General features: G+C 38.3%; 1 protein-coding gene across 1 annotated transcript in view; it reads right to left on the bottom strand.

Annotated features, from left to right (window-relative positions):
* Window positions 1-25,796, bottom strand: part of Cntn5 (contactin 5) — a 481,109-nt gene that overhangs the window by 261,276 nt on the left and 194,037 nt on the right. Inside the window, exon 8 of the mRNA XM_038322119.1 lies at window positions 8,938-9,119. Coding sequence (XP_038178047.1) covers window positions 8,938-9,119 — 182 coding nt within the window. The remainder of the gene's footprint in view (window positions 1-8,937; window positions 9,120-25,796) is intronic.

A 25,796-nucleotide genomic window follows, 5' to 3' on the forward strand; every position in this document is an offset into this window, starting at 1 on the left:
AAGAAAAGTGAACTCAGTACTTCAGCATTTGCCACATTTAACCTTCACAGAGAAAAAGTCACTGAATTTCCATAGAGTTAGTCCTTACTTGTAGCATATACATAAGAACAGGAGAGCACATTATTTCACAGGGGAGCCCATTATTATTACGCATGTGGTATGTCATTACACAGGAGAGAACATCACTAGGCAGGGGAGCCCATCATTATTACACAGGGGAGCAGATCATTACACAAAAGAGAACGTCATTAAACAGGGGAGCACATTATTATTACACGGGGGTGCATCATTATTACACTGGGGCATGTAAATATTGTACAAGGGAGCACATCATTATTATACATGGGAGTATGTCAGTCATTATATACAGGGGAGTATGTCATTATTACATGGGAGTCATGCTATTATTACACATGGGAACATGTCACTTACAAAGGAAAGCATGCCATTATTACACAGGTTGATATGTCACTAATACACAGGTGAACACGTCATTATTACACAGGGTGGCCCATTATTATTACACAGGGGAGCATGCCATTACACAAGAACTGCTTCCTGAACAGCAAGTAGGTATTTCTGTGAATGTAAATTGTATCTTAAACATACATCACACACCAAACACACACACACATACACACACACACACACACACACACACACACACACACACATACACACACACTTTAAAGCAAGTAGTTTGTTTCTCTCCAGAGCTTGCATGGTAGGCAGCCAGTCACTGCAAAAATGACTCTTGTGAGTAGCAGCACACAATAGGTCCTGTTAATAGTTGCTCAGATGTATGTGCACATTTGTGTATACAAATTTGTGTGTATGTGTACATGTAAATTATTTTGAAAAACTAATTTTTTAGTTTGAATTTTACTTAGCATATTTTTTTCATAATTATTCACATTCAACATAATTAGTAAAAAAGTTTCAAAATCGTAACACATAGCAATTCCTTTATCAGTAAACATTGTGGGACTTCCACAGAAAGTACAAAATAAGAGGGAAAATGTCTTATCTCCATTTAACTATTTGTTAATAAAATTTCTCAAAGAAAATTATTCTGTGTTTGCGTATTTTGTTTAAAACAGTCAAAGCAGGAGCGCTTTTTCCTATAATTCCTGGTGTGCTCAGCATCAGAGAGCAACATCTATATTACAGAACAGAAGCCACTCTGCACCCTGTGTGTGACTGGCTATGTCCTTAGGTGTTGTTTGCGGCTAGTAGATACAAATTGCTTGGCAACTGACAAAATAAAGGTTTAATTAAATTCATGTGAATACACACATTCCTGCATATACACATATGCATATACACAGACATAAACACAAAGGAAATGTGGGCCATGGATCTTGTTAAAAATAAAGACAAACTCTGTGTTTCAGAAGTAAATCTAACTCAACATCTAAGCATGATGTATTTGTATTTATCACCTGTGACAACACATATAGAATGCAGTGACATTTAATACAAGGTCGTTCCAGTTCTTAGGGCATTTTTCTGTTGTTGTTCTTTGCTTTAACATTGCAAAGTATTTCATAGACTGCTAGGTGTGCATTAATTACATGGACCAAACAAGGATGCAGTGAAATGGAACTTTTTTTTTCTTTTAGAAACACATGCTGGACTGTAGCTTGGAAGTATTTCATACAGAGAATAGTAAAAGTTCAGGTAAGACTCAAGGTTCCCTTTAAGGTGTCTTTTCCAGCAGATTGCATTTACTCAGTGGATGAGGTTCCTTTAGTTTCTGAATAAAAACACAGGTCATAGCCGGGCGGTGGTGGCGCACGCCTTTAATCCCAGCACTCGGGACGGATATCTGTGAGTTCGAGGCCAGCCTGGTCTACAAGAGCTAGTTCCAGGACAGGTTCTAAAAAAGCTGCAGAGAGACCCTGTCTCAAAAAACCAAAAAAAAAAAAAAGAAAAAAGAAAAAAAAATAAAAACACAGGTCAGAACACACTGCAACTTGGTCTGCATGGTGTGGAATTGATCAATTATCTAGAAAATGAAAATCTGGGCCAGTGAGATGGCTTACTAGGTAAAGACACCTGCCTCCCACCTGACCACCTGATTTTAGCTCCGTGAGCTACATGATAGAAGCAAAGAACTTACTTCTGCAAGTTCAAGTTGTCTTCTGATCACCACAGCATTATATCACACACAGACACACACATGCACAAACACACACACATGCATGCATGTAGGCACATACATACAAAAACACACCAGTCACAAAGACATATACATACAGTACAAACCTGCATACACGCATATACATACAAACATATACAGATGCATGAATATGATCAACACACATACACATAAACACACACATACACATGCATAAATGTATTTATAGCCACACACACATAAACACACACCATAAATTCATATATTCCATACACATACACACACAAGCACACATATACGTGCACATATACACACATACAGACTCACACATATATGCAATTTAAAAGAAAAAAATCCCAGATTTGGCTTAATTTGCAATAAACTTCATAACTTTAATGCGGCTTTTGTTGGACCATGTCTGTCAGGGCTTGGAAAACTAAGGAGACATATGGTCTTCTGAAGTGGGAAACCGTAAGAACCACCCCAGATGCCAGTATCCTGGCAGCTACTCACGTGATACTTTTGGGCTTCAGAACTGTCTCTGGGTTCCATTTTGTATTGCACAAAGCAGATGTGCATAAAGAAAGCTATTGCTTATTACCTCTTGTCGCTGGGAACTCTGGAAGTCTCTCCTGACATACGCTAAGTGTTATTGGCTGCTTCCCTGTTCCTGGATCTTAAGTATTGAGGACTCAACATATTTTACTGACATAGATCAATTTTAGTATTATGACTCTCAGCTGTGAGCCAGCGAGAGTTAATGTACAGTGTTGAATGATACATTTGGGGGTGAATATAGGTTCAAGCCCCAGTTTGTGGTGCCCTTGCTGTAATCTATAATTGGAAATGAGTTCTTTTACTTTAATGAGCCTCATTTGTAAGTTGTAGATGGTAATTCCCATTTCAATGGGCTGCTATGATGATTGAACATAATAAATAGTGATTGAGTCTCTGCCCCAATCCATCACCCACAGATAACTTCAGTTTTATTTTTAATCAAGCATGATCACAAATGTGGCACCGTTTTCAGAATAGTAGATTCAAGTAAAAAAAAAATGTTTCCCCATAGAAACACAGTTGTGGCATCATGGATGATTATGGAAACCAGGAATTTATAAAGTTACATAATTTTCTATGATGAATCTGTATATATTTCCAGCGGTAAACCATCCTTTGAAATCCAAGCATATTCAAACACAATTTTGAAGACTAATTACAAGAACTTTAATATGTCCAGAGGAATCATCTCCCTCATAATATAGAAAGCAGAATTGATCTTCAGTTACCATTTCCAGGTTAGACTGATTCTATTCTCCTTTGTTTGTTTGCTTGTAACATTTAAAATTCAGTTTATCATTTTTGTGATGGGGAGGTAAGTTTAATACTGCTATTTGTTCTTTTTGTTTTCCTTTTGTTTTCTGAGACAGATTTCTCTGTGTAGCCCTAGCTAACATGGGACTTGCTTTGTAGACAAGGCTGGCCTCAAACTCACTGAGATCTACCTGCCTCTGACTCCCTAGTGCTGGGACTTTAAAGTCGTGTGCCACCACTGCCTGGCTCTGTTATGTGCCCTTGAGCTGGACTTTTTCTCCTTCTTCTAGCCCTATTATTCTTAGGTTTGGCCTTTTCATGGTGTCCCAGATTTCTTGGATGTTTTGTGGTAAGAATTCATTGGATTTAACATTTTCTTTGGTTGATGAATCTATTTCCTCTGTAGTATCTTTAATCTTTAATGCCTGAGATTCTCTCTTGTATCTCTTGTATTCTGTTGGTTATGCTTGTATCTATAGTTCCTGTTTCTTTAACTAGATTCCCCACTTCCAGAATTCCTCAGTTTGTGTTTTCTTTATTGTCTCTACTCCAATGTTCAAATCTTGGACTGTTTCCTTCACTTGTTTATTCTTGGTTTTCTTGGCCTTCTTTATGGGATTTTTTTTTTTGATTTCTTCCAATTTTCTGTTTATATTTTCCCCCATTTATTTAAGGGAATGTCTCATTTCCTTTTTAGGGTCTCTATCATTGTCATAGTTATTTTAAAGGTTGTTTTCTTCTGCTTCCTCTGTGTTGGGATGTTCAGGTCTCGCTGTTGTAGAACCACTAATTTCTGGTGCTGTCATATTGCTCTTTTTGTTGTCGAATGTATTCTTACACTGCCCTCTTCCTATCTCTTCCTCTAATTGTTGTAGGTGGCACCTGTGGCTTCAGTATTTGCCAATGAGACAGGGGATGTTGGGGGTGGGCAGAAAGGATGCTACTGCCTGGTTGCTGGGGGATGTGGTTTGTGGGGGTGGGTAGAGAATGTTCCCTAGGGTCAGGTCTAGGCCCAAGAAAGCAGGGCTGTTTAGTAGGTAGCTTAGACACTCACCTCTTCCTCTAGCGCTATTCATTGTTTTTAAGCAAAGCTTTAGGCTCAGAGTCCATCGCTAACTTCTCATAATTCTTTACAACATCTCATGCAGTGTGCATACTGTGTAAGCACAGAGCTGGCTGGAGACAGGAAGAGAACGGTTGGTACAAGTTTCAGCTCAAATGGAACTCCTCTGCATGACTTTATCTCCTTTCCCCATCCACAATAGAATGTGTTTCCTGTGTCCTCCAGGCTTCTCCCTTTCTTGAAGCCTCTTCTAGTTTTCTGTCTCACTGACCCTTTTGAGCATCCTTCCTTGTACCCACACCTATTTTCACCTAAGCACAGAACATGCATTTAACTTAATTTGTCGTAATGGTTTTAAATCTCAGTAGGTGTGTTATCCTCATCACCGAGTGCCAATGTGGTTAATGTGCGAAGCCCTGGCCATGTGCAGCCTTGAATAAAAGCTCTTGGTAACTGTCAGCAGTCACTCTTCACTCTTCCCATTCACTTGCCTCACACTGAACCCTGCAGGGTGGGGTTCACATAAAAGCAGTAATCAGCATAATAAGATTTACAATCAGTGTTATCCACTTCTTCCTGGACAAGCATGCTAAGATCTAGAAATATATACATCTCCGATAAATTATCTTGAAAAATGTGCAGAATTAATCTGTAGATAATTGATTTAGGAGTGTTTCTATGTATCTGTTGTTTCATTGGTTAATTAATAAAGAAACTGCTTGGCCTGATAGGTCAGAACATAGGTGGGTGGAGTAGACAGAACAGAATGGGAAGAAGGGAAGTGAGGTAGATGCCTCAGGCAGTCACCATGAAGCCAGCCACCATGTCAGACATGCTGAATCTTTCCCTGTAAGCCACCACCTTGTGGTGCTACACAGATTACTAAATATGGGTTAGTCAAGATGTGAGAGTTAGCCAGTAAGAGGCTAGAGCTAATGAGCTAAGTAGTGTTTAAAAAAATACAGTTTCCATGTAATTATTTTGGGTAAAGCTAGCCGGGTGGCAGGAAGCAGCCCACCACCCTCATCACTACAGATAATAGAACATGTTAAAATTTGTGAAGATGCTGCCCAGGGGCTTAAAGTCAGTCAGTATATCTAGACTATTATCTATACCAACAACACAACTGTGTCCTTCCTAGGTGGTCTGAAATAGTACAACCTACCTCTACCCTAAGGACCCTGGTTGCAGATACATTAAATTTAAGTCAAGTCTAAACCATAGATACAATCTAGAGATCGTCACCACCCAAAATTACTGGTTGTGGCTTCATATGTTACTTTTTATATTGTAGATCACAAATCTTTGTGTTTTCTATACAGTAAACACCTCCTTTCATCAGCCTCCTGGAGAAGTGCTTCATTATGGCAGGTCACACTACTGTCTGCCTTCTTCCTCTCTTTTCCCTTCCCTTTATCATTTCTTCGATCTTTTCATCCCTCCTTCCCTCTCTCCTTTTTTCTTACTTTCTTTCTTCACCTGTTTTCTTCGTGTTATTCTTTTTCTTTCATTTTAATTGAGACTGCTAACAAGCAAGGTTCAATTTAATATGGAATGCGTTTTTGAATGGCAATTTCAAACAGGTCTTTTGAGTAAATCATCAGAAAATAGTGGTGACAGAGATAATCAAGGAAATTAACTCCTAAAACTACTGTACATGATACCACAGTACATTAACCTTAACAGTTATACAGTTTATTTTAAAGTTCAAATCACCCCCAAATTTAATACCTTCAATTTTTCTATTTATTTTTTCCTTGAATTTTGTAGTTTAAATCTGTTTATAATTACTCATATAAATTTACCTTTAAATTTACTTTTCAACTTAACCACTTGGGCTCCTTCATATTTTATCATTTGTTACATTATGTTTTAATATCAATGCCCTTAAAAAACCCCAAACACCTACCATATATGATAGTTATAAGGCTTTGACAATATGGCCTACCTCAGAAATTCTGAATACCCCAAGCCTAATAAAATCCTCAGATACAGGAGAATAGCTAAGACTGTGGTACACATGAGGCTACCCATGGGAGCTTCCCTACAGGTGAAGGCTTAGCTTACAGACTGTGGCTCTGATGGGGAGGGCTGGAACCTTCAGTAGTTGGGGTCTGTCCAAAGATTCTTAGTGCTTTAGGGGTATGTCCTAATTGGGCTCAAGCTCCTTCCTCCTCCTCCTTTCTCTCTGCTTTCTAGTTGACACGAGGTGAATATTTTTTCCACCATGTGCTACCTCATAGCGTGTGACAAAGACAGGATACCTGGGTTGAAGCCACTGAAAGCATGACTCAGTACCAACCTCCCTTCTTTCCAAGATGATTATCCCAGGTATTTTGTCCTAGCAATGGAAAGTTTAGTAATATGCATATCTGCTCTTAGTCAAACATAAATGCTCGTCGGGACCCACCTGCATTCTATAGTCACAACTTTCTGAGTTACAGAAGTTGTGTAAACCCAGATATTTTGGGGAGTGAAACAAGGAGCTCTTCCTAAGTTCCCCAAGGAAACAGACACAAAGTGGGGTTACTCAGAACAAATCTAAATGTATGGTGCCATGATGGAGTCTGGTCAGAAGCCATTCTAATTAGGATAAAAGGTCACATCCTTTCAAGATGTCATCCTGGTATGTTAACCAGACATGGCAAGTGGTTAAAAAGGACCTAGTTGTTCTGCTTTGGCAACAATCTATACATTTAAAACCCAAAGTAATGATTCAGATTAAGTTAAGAGAAATTATTTTGGCAATGTTTGTAGAAGTGGGCACTGCCTACAAACCAACCAGCTGAGTCAAGAAGAGGGGCCAAAAATCTTAGTCAGTTAGAAACTCTGCCCCCTTCCCCATCTACAACTTGTTCTTGTTAGGAATATTGCCTTCTTTACAACAGGGATGTGTGGAAAATGGTTTGCAATAGCACGTGCAGCAATAAGTATTCCTTAGTCTCTTTTGTAGTTTTAAACCATACAATTCTGGTATAATTCTTGTCTTTCATTGCCAGGTTTTTTTTTTTTTTTTTTCTGTAAAGAGGGTTAATACTCCATCCTGTCACTACGAGAATAAAAAAGCATTTCAATGGGGGTATAGCAAAGCAACGGTTTTCTCTTTGTCTGCTGACTGTCATAATTATTTGCTTTAAGAAGTTATTAGCAGTTACAAATACTGAGTTTCATTCAAACTTAGTAACAGGTACACCCACTGTCTGAAAATTCCTGTCCTGGTACCCAAGCACATCCTACAGGCTTTTCAGCGCTTAGGAGTGTCCTTCTTCCCAGATGCTTTGTCCCTTTCAGCCTTTCAGATTCTGATGGTTTTAAAGTCCTAAAGTTTTCAGGACAGAATGTGGTTGGCCTACAATCCTCATGATCCTTTCTGTTTTCAGCGCTAATTTGAAGTTCAAAATGTCTTTGCTAGCATTTGGAGTAGTAAGAGGCACTTAGTAAACATGTATGCTCATAGCATAATCTGCTGAAGAGATGAATTCCTGAAGGAGTTATTGAAGCCATAGAAAGGAAGGTTGAATGTAGTTATCAGAAGCATTTCCGGATTTTCTCGCAGAGTCTCTTGGCAGTGCATTTAGGTTTCCAGGAGAGGCAGTCTTGAGAACCAGGGCAAGGGACATGTCTACGATGACTCAGCCATGGGCATTGCCAGGCTCTGTTCTTCTGCCTGCCCTGGGTTCCTGTGTCCCTCTCCTCATTGTTTTCTTCCACTGGGGCATAAGGATATTATCATTTACCGACCTGTGTAGGCTCATGTGAAAAGTGGATATACTTGACCCTTAGGGGGCCAATGTGAGCATGCAAGCCATCTGAACTCTGTAATCCACGTCCTACATCACTTGGTTGGCTAACATTTTTGGAAAACAAACACCTGCAGGTAGCAGGAGCTGTTTGTCATATGAACATATTAGTTCAGGCCAGAGCTCAGCAAACTTCTCAGAACTGCTGGATAGCAAATATTTCAGTCATTGCAACACAGCAGGTCCCTGCCTCCACTTAACTCTGTGAGAGCTAAGCAAATGCTGAAATAGAGCATTTATAAACAAATGGATGTTTACCCAAATCAGCAGAAGGGCAGGACTTGATGCAAGGGCACAAAATTTTGACCCCTGCGATAATCCAAGGGCTAAAACAAGTTAAACATAGTTAATAAAATACAACTTTCACTTATCAGATAAGAGTAGTTAGTATCAGGCAAAGGTCTAATTTTATGGATATAAATTCTCAATCATCTACACAGAGGATGACAGTTCCTTGTTTATTTTCACGTGCAGGCTCATTCTACATGAGGAAACTAAACCAAAGAAATGTGGTTTCCAGTTATCACTTCGGTTTTCAGTGTCAGGTAAGCAATGTTCAGGTAAGTTTGCGTTTTCTATCTCACCCTGGGGAGGAAAGCTTCATGCTTTTCTGAAGCACTTACTGTATATCTGCAGCTGTCCACGAAAGGAGTTTTTTCCACGGGTGTTCTCAGCTGTGCATTCATATATTCCAGCATCGTCTAACTGCAGGTTGGGGATCTCCAGCACAGCCTGGGATTTCCGCAGTCGGGACTTACTGGGAATGTAACCGTTAACCTTCATCCAAGTGATTGTTGGAACAGGGCTACAATAGGGAACAGAGGCACTGTTAATATACTTGCCGCTATTAGAAACATAGATTCAGTTATCTGGTAATTTAAGCACTTAATAGGCTGAGCTCAATGAAACGCAATCACAATTAGGGCCGTGTGCCAGTGGCTACAAGTGGCTTTCCACATGGTTGTGAAACCATCAGGGAACCAAGTCCTTCTCTTTCAGATTTCCACAAAGCCTTAGAAAGCCTGCACTATTGTGTTCTACATGTAAATGATGGATTTTTAAGTAACAAATGGACTTTGGTGAATTTGCCAACAGTTTTACAACAGGAGTCAAACAAAAGAGTTGGGAATTAAATAGAGAAACTTTTCTGCCCTCATCTGCAGTGAATCTGTTTCCCGTAGCAACAGTTTGTACAGCATCACACCTGGTCCCTGTAACACATTTCTCCCCACAGTGGGCCATTTAGCTGGTTTTTTTCTCTTATTTAAAGCTTTTATTTTTTCTATTTGATCCTAAAGGTTTTATTAGATGAATATTACCTGGCTTTGCCGCATTCACTGGTGCATGGAGCACCAGTTATAGGAGCGTGTTGGTCAACTGTCCCTATAGCTCACGGTTCAACTGCTTTCATTTCTTGCGTCTCTCTTTTGGTTTCAAATGGAGGCACTGATCACTGCACTGTTGCTTTCATGGTTTACGGGAGACATTCCCCAAAGCTGAGTTAATGCTCAAAGGGCATGTCCATATTTCATTTCAATAAGTACTGGCAGACAGTAGCAGTCCTAACAGTGATATATTTTCCCTGTATCCTTGTCAGGACTATGAAACACTAATTTATTTTTTAAAAATTTTACACCAGTTCAAACCAGAAAAAGTTCCCAGCATTAAGAAAGAAAGGGGAAGCGAAGTCATACGCCTGACCAAGACATTATAGTAATACCCACTGGCAAAGATAATCAGTTTTCTCCAATGGGGTATCTGAATTTCAATGCAGGCCCTATGCCCAGAAGTAGTTGGCCAAGACAAAAAGACTCTGTGCTTTCTTCTTTTCTTATGTTTTTTTCTCACTGCATTTTTTTTTTTTGGTTTGATTGCCTTTTTTATTTTTGTTTTAAGAGAGAAAGAGAATGATTTAGGTGAGTAAGGGATGTACAGGGGTCTGAGAAGAACTGGGGAGGGGAAATAACATGAACGAAATATATTGGAGGAAAAATATTTTAAAAATGTGTTTCTAAAAATACTCAGTAGATTACATATACATGAGTGCACAATATACACACATGTGCAAACATATAATAATAGCAATTAAAGAGGAGATGAGGAATTTGGGAGTGAGGCATGATGCAGATGCCATGCTCATATATGACATTACCAGAAAAGAAACAATGAAAACAGAATGTGCTTCCCAGAAATGCTCCTCTCTTCCTTGCCCTTCTCATATGATGGCGTCTGAGACAGGATCTTAGAAGTATGCCTTCTGTGGGAAAGCTCACAAGGCTATGGTTTCTTTCTGAGTTCCAAACATTTTCTTGTTTAGAAAATAATTTCAAAACTCAAGTTTAGGTCAATATTTTTTGGAGAGTTGGGATGGCAATTTTAAACTGCTCTTTCCCATTTGGCTGTGGTCCCCTGGTCTACATTACTGATCTTGTGCTATAGAGGTGTGCCCTTTTTTATTTGGCTGTGGTCCCTGGACTACATTACTGCTCTTGTGCTATAGAGATGGTTCTTTCCCACTCGGCTGTGGTTCCCTGGACTACGTTATTGTTCTTGTGTGATAGAGGGGTGGAATTTGTGATTTCAGCATCACGAAGGACACTCAGTGGTCACAATGGCTGGAATCTCGCATTCTCTGCTACAGGTTCTCCAGCACTGGCACCTCTTCCAAGTTCTGCTCTGTTACACCGACTTCTGGGTTTCTACACATGCTGCACTTTTCATGATGTATTCTTTGTATTTTTCTATTTTCTTTCTCACCTCCTCTATCTTCTCTATCCTCTAATCCAAAAACACACCTTTGTGTCTTCAATCTCTTCCTTGGCCCATTTCTTGCTTATATGGCCAGATAGCCAACAACTTTTTTCCCTTAAAGAACAAAATCCTTTGCATATTAATTGAATCTCGCATAACATTCTTCTCTGTATTATAAATAATGAGGGTAAGGAAATTTCAGAAAGTAACTTTAAACAAAAATATTTTTTCTAGTAGGAATGATAGCATTGTTCATGGCACCATTTGTCAAGTCCAGGGCCTTGGGCATGACTCCCTAGCCACATATTTCAGATTCTTGGTTCCCTGTTCTCAGGGAAGGTGGGATGAAGGAAGGGGTGAGGTCACACAGTCAACTTCAATATCTCCCTTACTTTTGATACTGCTGTGTGCCCATGCTACTTTCTAGGCTCATAAATGTTTTAAAACATGAACTATTGGGTTGCTGAGATTGCCCAACAGGTAAAGGTGCTCACCACCAAGACGTAATGGCCTGGGTTCCATCATTGAGTCACACGTGGTGGAAAGGAAGAGATGACTTCTACATATTTTCCTCAGATCTCTACATGTAGCCCGGGTACATATGCTCCCTCCCCACATAAATAAATATATGTAAAACATAAAACACTGACAAAAAATTTGCTTAAAGTAGCATTTCCTGTTTTCACTCTTCAGTCATGAATTCTAGATATAATTCCCATCTTTTCCAAATACAAATTCCAGGAGATACCATATTTCCATATTTATATTTTCTCTACTGTTTTTATTATGTTTTATAAACATTGTTTTACTGATGGTACCTCTGGTGGTACTGTGGGCCTTTGGAAGAAATACCTAAAATAACTGAAGAAAAATTATTTGTATTTTTCCATTACTCACTGCTTTCAATTCCACAGTAAAGGTCAAAGGATTTTGAACATTGTAATCCTATGCCAAGTAATTCATCCATATACAAATACTTTACAACATATATTTTTATATTACTCACCTTTTATAATTTTAAAATCTGAATTTTTATTTCTTCACCAGAGTAAAATTTCAGTCTACTCAATGAGCACTTATTTTTCACTGCAGTTTCCTTTTTTATATCATTTCATCCTTACCTTTTAGGCTGAAGCAGAGTCAGTGTGATTAGGCTATACATACAAAACACACAACCTCAAGCTGCTGAAAGCAAAATTAAAGTTGCCAACATTGTCTTTCCTAAAGGCTGAACGCCCTAATTCTTAGTAGGTTATCCATTGACTTTCTGAGTACTGCCTGAGTCATTTCAAGCTATTTTATTAAGAAGTAATACAATCCTAATTTCATTGAATTTGACTATTTAATCTATTAGGGAAGGCAATATTTCATAAATGGGGAGAATAAATATAAAATGGACTCCAAGGTAGTGACCAGGAAGAAATCTTGAATGGAGACTCTGTTACAGAGGAGGGAACGATTTTCAAAGCAAGGAGAAGAACACCCCGATGCTAAGGAGAAAGGTGATGTTCCAGACAGTCAACAGTGCTTCTGTACTGAGCGGGTTTAGAACTAAGTGTGTGGAGGAGTGGGGGAGTGTTCTCATCCCGTCGCTGACTTACAAGATCCTTGCTGTCTATCAGAACAGTGTTTGAAATCAGTAATGAAATGGTTGTTGGAGATCTTCAACGTATTCTTGATTTCACTAGAAAGACAAAGTACTGAAGTTCTAGGTTAAAATATAGAAAGAGGACGGAGGGTTAGCTCGGACAGAAGACTGCTGGCGTGGGGAGAGCAGTCCTCCACTAGACACATGTGCGGGAAACTGGAAAAACAGAGACAGCTTCTGCAAGGGGGAAGAAACAGTTCTGGCTTACATGTTCATGTGCATGAGAACTCATGCTCATAATAGGCTCTTGGCACTCTATGCATTTGTAGGTGGATAGGGCAGGATTTACACAGGACATGACCACAGCCTTATGCCAAGTGCCTGTTTCCCCTGCAATGAAAGGCCATCTTCACTGATGAAATTACTTAACAAATTTTATATTTCTTTATTTCTATGTTGAATTCTCAAGATTAGCAATCAAAAACTTGCCTTTGAATTATTAAAAGTTTCAGAACAGGATAATAATGACTAGCATTGTTGGGGTGGCTGAACATTGATTTGATTCTAAAATAAGCTATTATTAAATTAAATGGAGACCTCAAGCTTCTTGATGACAAGAATACTTCTATTTATTTATTTATTTATTTATTTATTTATTTATTTATTTAGTATACAATATTCTGTCTGTGTGTATGCCTGCAGGCCAGAAGAGGGCACCAGACCTCCTTACAGATGGTTGTGAGCCACCATGTGGTTGCTGGGAATTGAACTCAGGACCTTTGGAAGAGCAAGCAATGCTCTTAACTGCTGAGCCATCTCTTCAGCCCCGACAAGAATATTTTATAGGCCTTTGGTATCTCCTCTCTCATCTATGCTGTTCATGACAGCTAAGAAGAAACTAAAGAACTTCTGTTATTTTTGAGTACCTTGTTTATAATCTAGCTTGATACATTCATTTTTCTGGGGGGGTCAGGGCTTAACATTAAAAATGTATCTCAAGATACTGTAAAATTCTCATTGATTTAATGTTGTAATATTATCCAACACACAATTCCCATCACAAAAATCTACAAATGGAGTTGTCTTTCAGAAAGAGGGCTGGGTTAGGCTATGCTGGAAGAATGAGTAGAAAGATCAATTTTGACAGAAATTCGAAAAACAGTTATTTCTGTCTTATTGAAGATGTGTTTAAATTTTATTTTTTAACCACACTTTGGATTCCTGTGTGCAATAAGCACAGGGACTAAAAGCAGTTAAAGAATGTTTAAAGTTTGCATTATTTTCTTATTCATTTGGCTCAGAAATATCTATTAGTAACAGGAGATGATGTGAAGCCACACTGAAATTCTGACAGGGCTTTGTGTTAGCACCGTCAAAGAGGCAGGATGAATAGTGCCTGCAAATGTAGTTTTAAATGTGAGGCGCGTGGCGGATGAACTTTAGCCTTCGCAGAAGTCATTAAGGCATTTCTTAAAGATCATTTGATACAGATGATGAAGTAATGTGTAGAATCTGTCAAGACAGAAGGAGGGCTTAGCTGTAAAGATTTAATGATTTCAAAGGAAAGTACTCCCCAGCTGCAACTAGCTATTCACAGACAAATTGTAGGTCTGTCTAATGGAGCTTCCTATTTTCCTTGCATAAGTCACAAGTGAGACATGAATTTTACATCGGATGTGGAAATACATACAGTTATGGCTCCTCTGTGATTTGCACAAAAAAGAAGGAGCACTGTATACCTCTGATGGAAACTGAGAGACCCAAGTTTTATAACTTTTCTCTAAGAAAGCACATAAAAAACCATCATAAAAAATAGCTATTGAGCCAAAAGATTTTTTTTTCTTTTTATGGTCCTATAGCTCAAAAAAGGGAACAAAATCCAGTTGTTAATGTGGTTGATTGTTGCACATTTACATTTTATGTAAAACTGTTGAAAGCAACCATTTTCTTTGTAAAATCTTAAAGAATTTTGGGGGATGTTAACCTAAGGTCACATCCTTGCTAAAGGCAAAATGCAAAGGTGTTTGCTGGAGACACAGGGATAGAGCATCACAGTCATGAGTACTAATTAGCCTTCAAAGAAAATAGCTAAGTGCTCCTGTCTTGTTTACCAAGAATCTCTTTACTTAATGATTCTTCGCTTTGAATGTGTCATCAAATAGCCGCTTATACCCTTTCTATGATACTAGCTACGCTGAGGACTTAAGACTCAGCTCAGAATATGTACCATCATGATAATTATCTTAGGCAAATAATTTAAGTTAGGGATAAAGTCTTAGTTGTTATTGTAGATTGTGGTCTGCTGTAGTTTTTATGATTATCTTACTGTTTTAAAATTTTGCTATTTTTTTATTTCAAATTGTCATAGGGAATGAAAGCAGTTCACTCCAGAGCCAAGCATCTGTGACACACAAAAGGAAAAGTAAATCTATCTGTTTCCCAGATGTGGTTCTGTCCAAGAACTTCCTACCCTTCGGGTCTGAGGAAAGGCTTGTGATCTGGAAAGATGCTTATAAGCCAGCAGAATCACACACTTTCAGAGAGCTGAGGGGGAATTTCTGGATTAATACTATAATTATTCATTCATTTTCACTTAACTATCTTATTCAATATATCTGTCATGAGGTGGGCTTTATAATAGATTGAGGTTATAGTAGTTAACCTGACTGCATGGAACTCTTAGAATACTAAGTGTGATTGAAATTAAGCATAAAGACAAAATCCAGCTAACTTAACGTAGTGAGGGTCAGGAGCTGATTTTGCTAAGGTTGGAGTAATGAGCAGTAATTACTCTCAGGCAGAGAAAACAGATAAAGATATTCTAGAGAGAATACAGAAACAGCCTGCTTCTTGGAGTCCTGTGAGAAAACTGCTTGAAGAATGACATAGTAATCATTATAGCTGTTTGTGGGTTGGCAGAGATGGTGATGAGGTGGAAGAGGAATGTAGAAACGTAGGAGTGAGCAGGAAGTATCGTGGACATTGTCTTCATGTAGTTAAGTTTTCTGAACAACTACAAAATTACAATCTCCTCTAAGTATGAAATAGGGGCTTTTGTTAGAGTTTACCGTAGCACTGAGCAAATGGCTGTGAGTGAGTGAACATTTCAAGTGTGCCAGTTAGATGCTCTCTCACAATTACTCAGTACTACCATTGCAGAATGCAAGCAGCCATAATCAATGAATGCATCAACACAGGGGCCTCACTGCACTCCAATAAATCTTGGTGCAAGGTACCAGTGGCAAGGACATGGTTCACAGTCTGAAGGTAGGTAAGGAAAATGCCCTGAAAATAAGTAAGAGAACAAGATAGGAGACTTGGGAAAAATCTGCATGAATGATCACTGGAGTGTAGAAAGGTAAACTAGTAGGACAAAGCAGTGGAGACATCATAGATTTTAGAGGTAGAATTCAGGGGGTTTGATGCTGTCTAAAACATAAGAGTGAGAAAGATAAATGATAGATAAATAGATGGATAGATAGATAGATGATAGAAGAAATGTTATTTCTAGATTTCTTGCTTCTGTAACTAAATACTAACAGGATATTTGTTATTTTTCAGACTTTAAGTACTGTATATACTTTAGCTGATTATGTCATAGTGATTCTATGAAGTAGGAGTTAACATTTCACCCAGTTTACATATTGTTTGTTTTATATGGATATATGAGTTATATATTTATAATGAATTGTATACATATATGTGTTATATAACTTGATAGTGAACTCTTGTTAAGATTAGAGAAATTAAATGTGATTATGCATAAATAAGTATAAGAAGAGCCAATAGAAAAAATCTTTGAAAAGAAAAGTTAACAAAGCAGTGACATGCTAGGAGACATGACAGCGAACAAAGACTGCTTTGGATTTTGTATTTGCTTATTATAGTTCCAAAAACTATATTTATATTCAAAAGATTAAGGGAGGAAGGTTTGTAAGGTGTGAGGTTTGTAGATCTGAAGTCAGCAAATAAAGTGGCTATTCTGTACTTTCAGTGATCCTGGATATTGCCTGCTGCAGCTGCAGTAGAAGGGATGGCTGGCTGAGTTAGCCACTGTGAAGACACTCAGTGGCAGGCAGCATCAGAGCCAAACTATGGCTCATGCACACATATCCAGTTCTGTAGTTTTCTTCCTTCTACACTGAACTGGTCATGAGCATAAGAGACACATAGACAGAACGCGAAGACGGAGAGAGAGATGCCCATGGTTAGTGGGGTCGAATTTGGCTCCAGACACAACGAAGTGAAATGGTGAGCAGACAGGACAAGAAAGCAAGCAGGAAGTGTTCTAAAAGATTTTGCTCTTGCAGATTCAAGGCAACCACTGCATACAAATGCAGTCTGCAGCTACAGAAAATCTACACAATCTATCTTACTCTATTTCACTCTCCTCTCGGCCTCCTGTCGAATACAGTTTTCCAAGTTCTTCCAGAAAAGCTGAATCATTTCCCAGTACACTTCACAGGTCTGATGTTTATAGATTGAGATGGAACACAGTTTGTTTAGGCTCATTGCAATTTGTTACCAGAGAAAATCCAAGAATCTTTAGCTGGAAGTGGGGATAGAGCTTGTAGCTTACATAGAAGAAGAGTGTGCTTTATACGCACACACTCGTGACTGTCCACTTTCCATTGTAACTTCCTGCTGAACTTTCAAACTCTTTCACCTGCACAGGGCATAGCGTTTCAAGTTCAAACCCTTTAAATATGTTGCGGACAGTAGCTATTCTGTTAGAACAAAAGGTTAGTTAAGATTTGAAGAGTGTTTCTTTCTCCAAATAGTGGAAGTGAAGAGGTTCATTTATTAAAGATTCATATCAGAAATTTTAATTAAGAATGTAATTGTATTTTCATTGATATTTTTATATTGCTTATGCCCAGTTTTAGTTTCAAGAACTACATAACAATCACATAAAAATTTCTCACTTAGAAAAACTGGTTGCCAATTTTTTCTCCCCAAACACGGGCCATAAGAAGCCAGATTCCATATCTGAAAGCACTGTTCATTGATATGTGAATGTCATAAATGTACACGACATATTCATGTACATGTTCTGGCCTGATGCAGGAAGCTGATACAGCAATTACAGCCCAAGTCCTGTCTTAAGAGTCTACGAGCTTTTCCTTTTCTAAATACATAATCGAAACAAATCCAGTGGGTTATATTTACCCTCATGATAACATTGAGGAATATTGTATTTTCTCAAAGTGCTGCACTTTTTGTTAATAAGAAACTGGACACAACCTCCTAGATGTTTCTCGCTATTTAAGCTTGCAAATGTATTTTTAAAAATCGCTTTCCCTCCAGAACATTAATAAAAACTAAAGTATAACTGTTGTTTTTATCCATTTTCTCTTTGGTCTTTGTCAAGGCATAGATTTGTCATTGTTTATATTTCAAATAGTATTTAGTGAAATGAAGTATAGTTTTAAAATCAATACTATAATATGAGAAGTATGTGTAATATAAAAATAGGATCCTTAACATTTAAATTGGCAGATTAATTTACTCTTTCTAATACAGTCTGACACACTCAGAATAACTACTGTTTCAAAACATTCATAAGGCAAACATTCTAAAATAAATTATCTTTGACTCGCTTCCAGCCCCAAATTCTTAAACTCTGATTAAAGTTTAGTAAGGTTGGATGATTTGTTATACAGAATGCCAGGAATCCACATCTGATCCCATGAATTTTTCCAAAGAACATAATGAAGAAAAAAACTCTCTTCTGACCATGAAGAGCAAGAGAAATATTGCTACCTATGTCCACACCCACTAGGGAACCCTGCAAGCTAGTGCATATAGATCCCGCAGTCAGAAGTGCAAAGATGGATAATCTAATGTTATTTCATAGAGGTCGTGATTTTATACCTACCTCTGTGACTTCATGAAGAAGTCTTGGCACTTATTTAACTTCTATCCTGGGTCATAACTCATGGAAAGATTGCGTTTTGAAAGTGTGGTCGTCCAGGCTCTTGATCTGCTTGTGATTGTTGGGTAATAACGCTGTAAACTATGATTGATTGGCCATTTATTTTGTGTCAGGACTTTATACAGTATATCATTTGTCTTTCACAAAAGCCCAAAAGTTGGCTTTATTTCCTTTCTTTCATAGGAAAGCAAACATATAATAAAATGATGAAATCTTCTAAACAAAATTAAAAAGTAACCTCAAAGTCATTATTGTATCTGTTCAATATACAGCATCTTGTAAATAATGTATTTGGTTTAGGGGTACATAGAAACAGAAAAACAAAACAAGAAGGGCAATCAAGCATCCATATGACGTAGCATACATGTAGCTTTTTTTCCCACGTCACAAGAGGGCGTGGGAAACCTCACACACGGGACACAGGCGGCCCACGCCGCTCTGTAACAGAGCCGAACAATGGGACCAGACCCGGGGTTCGAACCCGGGCCCTTGGACTCGCAAGGGCCGCGCTTAACAGGCTGAGCTACTGCTCAGCTCGCTGACATGTAGCTTCTGTGCAAAAATAATTATAGAGTTCTCTGGCAAACGTCAGTCCCTTGGGTAGATAATGTCATGCTAACAATATACTCCTTTATGAAAGAGAATGCTTTTGTTTTCACCTACGCTTCAATGAATGTGTTTCTTGTCCAGAGCTGTATATTTGCTTTTATTTAAACACTGCAGAATGTATATCAGGCAAGGTAGCTTGATTATATTGCACAGATTCTTACTATTCTTTTTTTCCAGTCCCCACTTGCAAGCCTAAAGCCCAGTACATTGTAGTTCAATGTACAACGTGGAGCCATTTGTAAGGCTGACACTTGCCCAGGTGGTTTGGACAGAACCCAACATTTTCAGTGACTCTTTCTTAGAGTCACATTCAGAAAACTCTGTAATAGTCATATTTATAAAATATAGGAAATAAGTAGATATTGAACAATTACTGAACAGATAACATTAATCATTACTTTGGTCTAGAATGACATTTCTAGGAGGACTGATTCCCATTACTTACATATTTAAAATTAACATTATATATTAAAAATTTTTGACTTTACAAAAATATCCCGTGAAAAGTTAAATGGTACAGATAGCCTAAAGTCACTGCATGGATGGGCTTAAATTAATTTCTGACTATCTCAGTTATAGACTGAGTTTCTGAACCCTTGTATTTTGCATAGATTGATTGACATAGACATGGTGTTTTAAAGGGCTGCCATATGTATGCATGTGAAGATTATCTCATCTATATCATAATCGAAAGCATGATGTTTCTCAGGAACTGCTTCATGTTACTTTGTGTTGCAAAGTTATTCAATGTCTTAATCACACTTTGTGCTTTAATATTCATGAAGCTGAAAAACTGAGAGCCATTTATTTATTTCATCAGAATACATTTTTCCTACATACCCAATACCTGGTCTTGTTCAGATTTTAGGCTTAAGTTTTGGCATCCTCTAAGACTGATATGTTAAAGTCGATGCCATAGTAACAATAAAAAATATTTTAAATATTAACAGAGTAAAATATTACCTTTAACTTACTATGGAGAATCAATTGTAGAAAATAATTCTGAACTTATACGTAGGAAAGAAAATAAAAGAGGGTTTACCTGAAAGAATGTTTGGGCAAATAAAACTGAAAATTATCCCAATATTTCATATATACCAAAATGTGTTTTATAGGTTCAGAGTTTCTGTGGATGGCTAGGGCATATGGCAACATATAAGCAGAAAACAGCAGAATTTTCTACCATTAATTTTCCATCAAAACCATTGAAATCCAAAAGACAGCTGACAATCTGAGAATTATAGAGTGTGGGAATTCGTGGGAAAGTTTGGGACGTGGATGCAGGGGGACACTCTATAAAGAAGTAGCGCATGAAATGATGCCAGTTGTTCAGAATGTGAGCAGTACTAGACAATTACCTTCCCCAAACACGGGAAGTTCTCATAGAAAAGATAATATCATGCCACAAGACGGTGGTTCTCTTGGAAACATCGAGGGGAAGCTTTGCAAGGAAGGTGGTACAGCAAACACTTCACAGACTTTGAAATGCGATGCAAAGAGAGAAACCAGCTGATAATGTGCAGCTGCTGTTTGAGACTATGGCTTCCGCTACCAAGCCTGTGTTGTCTCATCATTTGGTCCTGACACAGCGATAGATTCCTAGTGCTTAACTGAAGGAAATTCTCTTTTCAAATATTGGGGAGTTAGTGGGAATAGCTCCTTCGGACTGACTGTTCTAGTTTGGAACTGTTTCTGAGAAGAGATCTCAACACAGCAGTGGCTTACTGTTGTCTGTTGCCACAGCTGGTCTATATTTCCTTAAAGACAAGAGCTAAATCCAAGCCCCATATAGACACCACTGTATTACAACCTCTTGGTTGCATAAATATCGTTAGCATAGGATTAAACCAACTTTTTTTTTACTTTGTTCATTTTCACTTATTTCCTAATAAGTGTCTAAAAAGGAAACATTAAGAAACTAGAAAATATATTAAAAGCGAGTCTCTCTATAGAGGGCACCAGAAAGTGAAGGGCAGTGAACTATGTTAAATAAACATGTTATTCTACTACTCAGTTGTACCAGCTTGCCACCTGGACAAATTTTCCAAGGTCTAAAACAGGGAAGAGGAGCTGGGCAAACTTAACTGTCCCCTTGAGGCAGCGACAGCTCTAGCTTTCTGTGACATAGAGGCAGCTGACCTTCACAGAAGCTGGAGGATAGCTGTGGTAATGTCTGAGATCTACAACACATCCCATTTTGTGAGATACAGTAGTAGCCACTAGCGTAGACCCAAGGAAATGGGAATCGAGAGGACATTCTGAAAGTCTTAGTAAAGAGAGTCATGAGCTATGACAAAAAAGCAGAGTATTCACAGGGAAATTGGATGGAGCTGGAGGCCCTTTGTTAAAGAACACAAGCTAGACTCAGAAAAAAAATGCAATGTATTTATATACATGGAATATAGATTAATAGTGTGTGTGTGTGTGTGTGTGTGTGTGTGTGTGTGTGTGTGTATTGGGGGGTGGGGGGCCTAGAGGAAGAGGAGGACAGTTGGGGCAGACAAATAGAAGTATAGTGTTGTATATATAGATGATGTACAGTGGAACTGGGTTGTTTTATGCTAACCAGCTAATAATAAGTCTTGAAGAGGTGCTAAAGACAGCTAGACCAGTGATAGTTCCTTCTTCAGTAGCTGGATTGGAAGATCTCGCTAACCAGAACCCACTGATGCCAGTGCTAGCAAAAGTCTCTTCTCACAACAAAGAGATGTGAAGCCCAAGCAACATATGATTCCGATTCTACATAAAATGATAAAAGCAAGAGCAGAAAGAGTCAGATATCACTAAGTAGCTAACTGAACAAGGTAAAAAAAAAAAAACCACTCATCTAATCACAAAATTCTATTGTCTGAAGTACATAAAAATTAATGTCTGTTTAGGGGGAAATCAATCAGCTAAAATTAAATAATGACTCATGGCATCTTAGTTGGGGCCACTATTGCTTTCATAAAACACCAAGACCAAAGCAACTTGAGGAGGAAAAAATTTAATTTGTTTACACTCCATATCATTGTTCCTCATCAAACGAAGTCAGAACAGGAACTCAAGCAGGACAGGAGACCGGAGACAGAGGCCATGGGGAGGTGCTGCTTACCTGCTTGCTCCCATGGCTTGCTCAGTCTGATTTCTTATAGAGCCCAGGACCATAAGTGCAGGGATGACACTATCCACAATGGGCTGTCCCCCATCCCCTATTGACCACTAAGAAAATGCCTTTGTGTGGAGCTTATGGAGGCATTTTCTTGTTTAAGGCTTCCTCTTCTCTAATGCCCCCGGCTTATATCATGTTGACATAAAACTACCCAATACCCATGCGCTAAAAATGATTTCTGTAATTTTGTTTCCTGTGTTTAGGATCCCAGAGGAATCAATGCAATACACATTTAATGGGGACAGCAAAGTGATTTTTATAAATTGAAACTTAGCCATTTTGACAGGCGTAAGATGAAATTTCAAAGGAGTTTTGATTTGCATTTCCTTGATGGCTAAGGATGCTGAACATTTCTTTAAGTGTTTCTCAGCCATTTGAGATTCCTCTATCGAGAATTTCCTGTTTAAATCTGCACTCCATTTTTAAATTGGATTATTTGGTTTGTTGATGTGTAGTTTTAAGAGTTCTTTATATATTTTGGATATTAACCCTCTGTCAGATGTGGAGTTGGTGAAATACTTTCCCACTCTGTAGGATACTGTTTTTGTCCTATTGACAGCATCCTTTGTCTTACAGAAGTATTTCAATTTCATGAGCTCCCATTTATTAATTGCCAATCTTACTACCTTCATTATTGGTGTTCTATTCAGCCTATTTCCTGCTTTCTCCTCTATCAAGTTCAGTGTATCTGGTTTAATGTTGAGGTCTTTGGTCCACTTAAACTTGAGTTTTGTACAGGGTGATTAATGCGGATCTATCTGCCTTCCTTTACATACAGACATCCAGTTAGACCAGCACCATTTGTTGAAGATGCTGTCTTTTTACAATGTATCTTTCTGGCTTCTTTATATAAAATTTTGGAGATTTTGTCTAACTTCTAACAGTAGGAGTGGGTGTCTCTGAGTCTTTTGCCTGCTCCTGGGACCCTTTTCCTTTTCCTGGGTTCATTCATTCAGTCTTGATAGGAAGTTTTGTGTCTAGTCTTATTGCATCCTGTTATGCCATGTTTTGTTGATTTCACTAAAAGCCCCACTCTTTTTAAAGGGAAACAGTGGAAACAGAGGAAAGGTGGATCTGGGAGAGAGTGGAAGTGTGGGTGGGTGGAGGACTGGAGGGAGATGAGGTTTCAGTCAGGATGTATTGTATGAGAGAAGAATAAATAAAAAAAACTAGTTGAATAAGAATTTTAGAGGTGAAAACATCAATGTAAATATAGTAAATGTAGGAAATATGTCTTTATGACTTCAGGCCTGGTGATGACATTGTAGATGTCACATCAGAGGGGAAACATATATACACACACACATATATGGATATGTACACACACACATATATGTATAAAGTGAAGTGAATGCTATACTTCACTAATTTCTGTGCTGGTGATGTATACCAGTGGTTGAGATCTTGCTTTGAATGTCATAAGCCCAGCAATAATGATGAGGAGAAGAAAGTAAACAAGACAAGATAGGAGAAATATTAGCAAAAGAAATATCTGATAAAGGTCTGTTACCTAAATTATGCAAAAACACTAGAGTCCCAGCAAGAAGAAAGTAAACTAACAAAACTGGGATGAAGACCATATAGACTATTCACTAGGGAAAGGATGAGTGACTGATACACTCCTGAAAAGATACTCCACACCGTATATTCAAGATGACCACGTCATCTGCAGTGATGATGTTCGTAAGATAATAATTCATGCCAACGAAGCAAAGTCACCTGCCACATAGAACAGCCTGTAAGTTCCACATTAACTGATCTCAGAGTGCTTCAAATTAGTAAGAGTTAAGAAAAACCCACCACACTGGCACTAACTCAGACATGGGTCATAGAATAGAATTTAGACTCTAGATATAAGGCCAAAGATCTCAAAAAGTTAAATTTTTAGGTAAATACCTAGTTGATTTTACAATCGTTAGGCTAAGTTCAATAACCTGAAGTAGACAAATCAACAGTGAAACACCCCAAAATATTAGATGAGCAGAGCTAACAGATGCTTTGAAAGTTGAAGTAACTTAACTTGGAAGCTGCAGCAATCAAGAACATGGCATTGCTATTTAGACAGACCAGTAGGATAAGACAGATAGTGGGTAGAGACTCTTGCTGACAGTCCTGATAATACTTCATTCAAACTATGGCTCCCATGGCAGAGAGAGAATGGACTCTCAGGCTCTGTCCTCATCCACACACAGAGCACACATATAAACAAACGTAATAAAATGAACAAAATATCAGAAGTAGGAGATCACATACACATACTTAGTTGAGTTATGACAAAAGTATCATAAAATATTTTTATATTCTTGCACCACATTAAATATAGCTCATCAGCCAATGGTGACACACATCTTTAATCCTAGCACTCGGGAGGCTCATGCAGGGAGATCTCTGTGAGCTTGAGGTTATCCTGGTCTACAGAGTGAGTTCTAGGACATGCTCCAAAGCTACACAGAGAAACTCTGTCTTGAAAAATTTAAAAAAATTAAAAGAAAAGGAAAGAAAGAATCTCTGTCTGTTAAAAGACATTGAAGACATTTGTTACAAAGCCCAGAGTGGTAGAAAATGTGTGCACAATGCATACATGAAAGAGGATCTGCTTTTAGAATTTCAAAGAACTTTAATTTAAATTACATTTTAAATCATTAAAAATTAAATTATGAACAAAATTCTAATTTAAAATACAACTAGTAAATAAACACTAAATGTGATTAATAACATCAATCATTAAACACATGCCAAGTGCTACAGAACCTCACACATCAAAGACTATGGGAAAGCTGTGTAAGAACATGAGTTCTTTGATACTGTGCATTTAGGACAGTGAAATATTACACCTACTTTGTAAAACAATCTTGCAGTGTCTTTAATAGTGATGTATCTTACTCTTGCATGCTCCAGGAATCAACGCTATAGGTGTTTACCTACGAAAAATGAATACTATGACCATACTAACGTGTCAATATCATGGAAACTTTACAGCAATATGTGAAACATGAAATTATTTTAAATTCTTCTCATTAGTGGACAGATGAGCTTTCACCATAGCCATCAAGTGGAAAACTACTGAGCAATACAAGTGAAAGAGCTAGTGACACACCTGACACAAGGCATCCATATGAAAATGATTCTTCTGAGATGAGAGACAGAGAGAAAGAGGAAGAGAGAGATAAAGGGAGGGAGGAAGAGAAAGATAGAGAGAGAGGGGGGAGAGAGAGACACAGAGAGGGAGGGAGACAGAAAAGGAGGGAAAAAGAGAGAGAGGAAGAGAGAGAGAAAGGGAGGGAGAGGTAGGGAGGAGAGAGAGACAGAGAGGAAGAGAGAGATAAAGGGAGGGAGGGAGAGGGAGGGGGGAGAGAGAGACACAGAGAGGGACAGAGACAGAAAGGGAGGGAGAAAGAGAGAGAAAAAGAGAGAGAATGGGAGGGAGAGGGAGGGAGGAGAGAGACAG

The sequence above is a fragment of the Arvicola amphibius genome, chromosome 3 (genome assembly GCF_903992535.2).
Source record: "Arvicola amphibius chromosome 3, mArvAmp1.2, whole genome shotgun sequence".
Lineage (NCBI taxonomy): Eukaryota > Metazoa > Chordata > Mammalia > Rodentia > Cricetidae > Arvicola > Arvicola amphibius.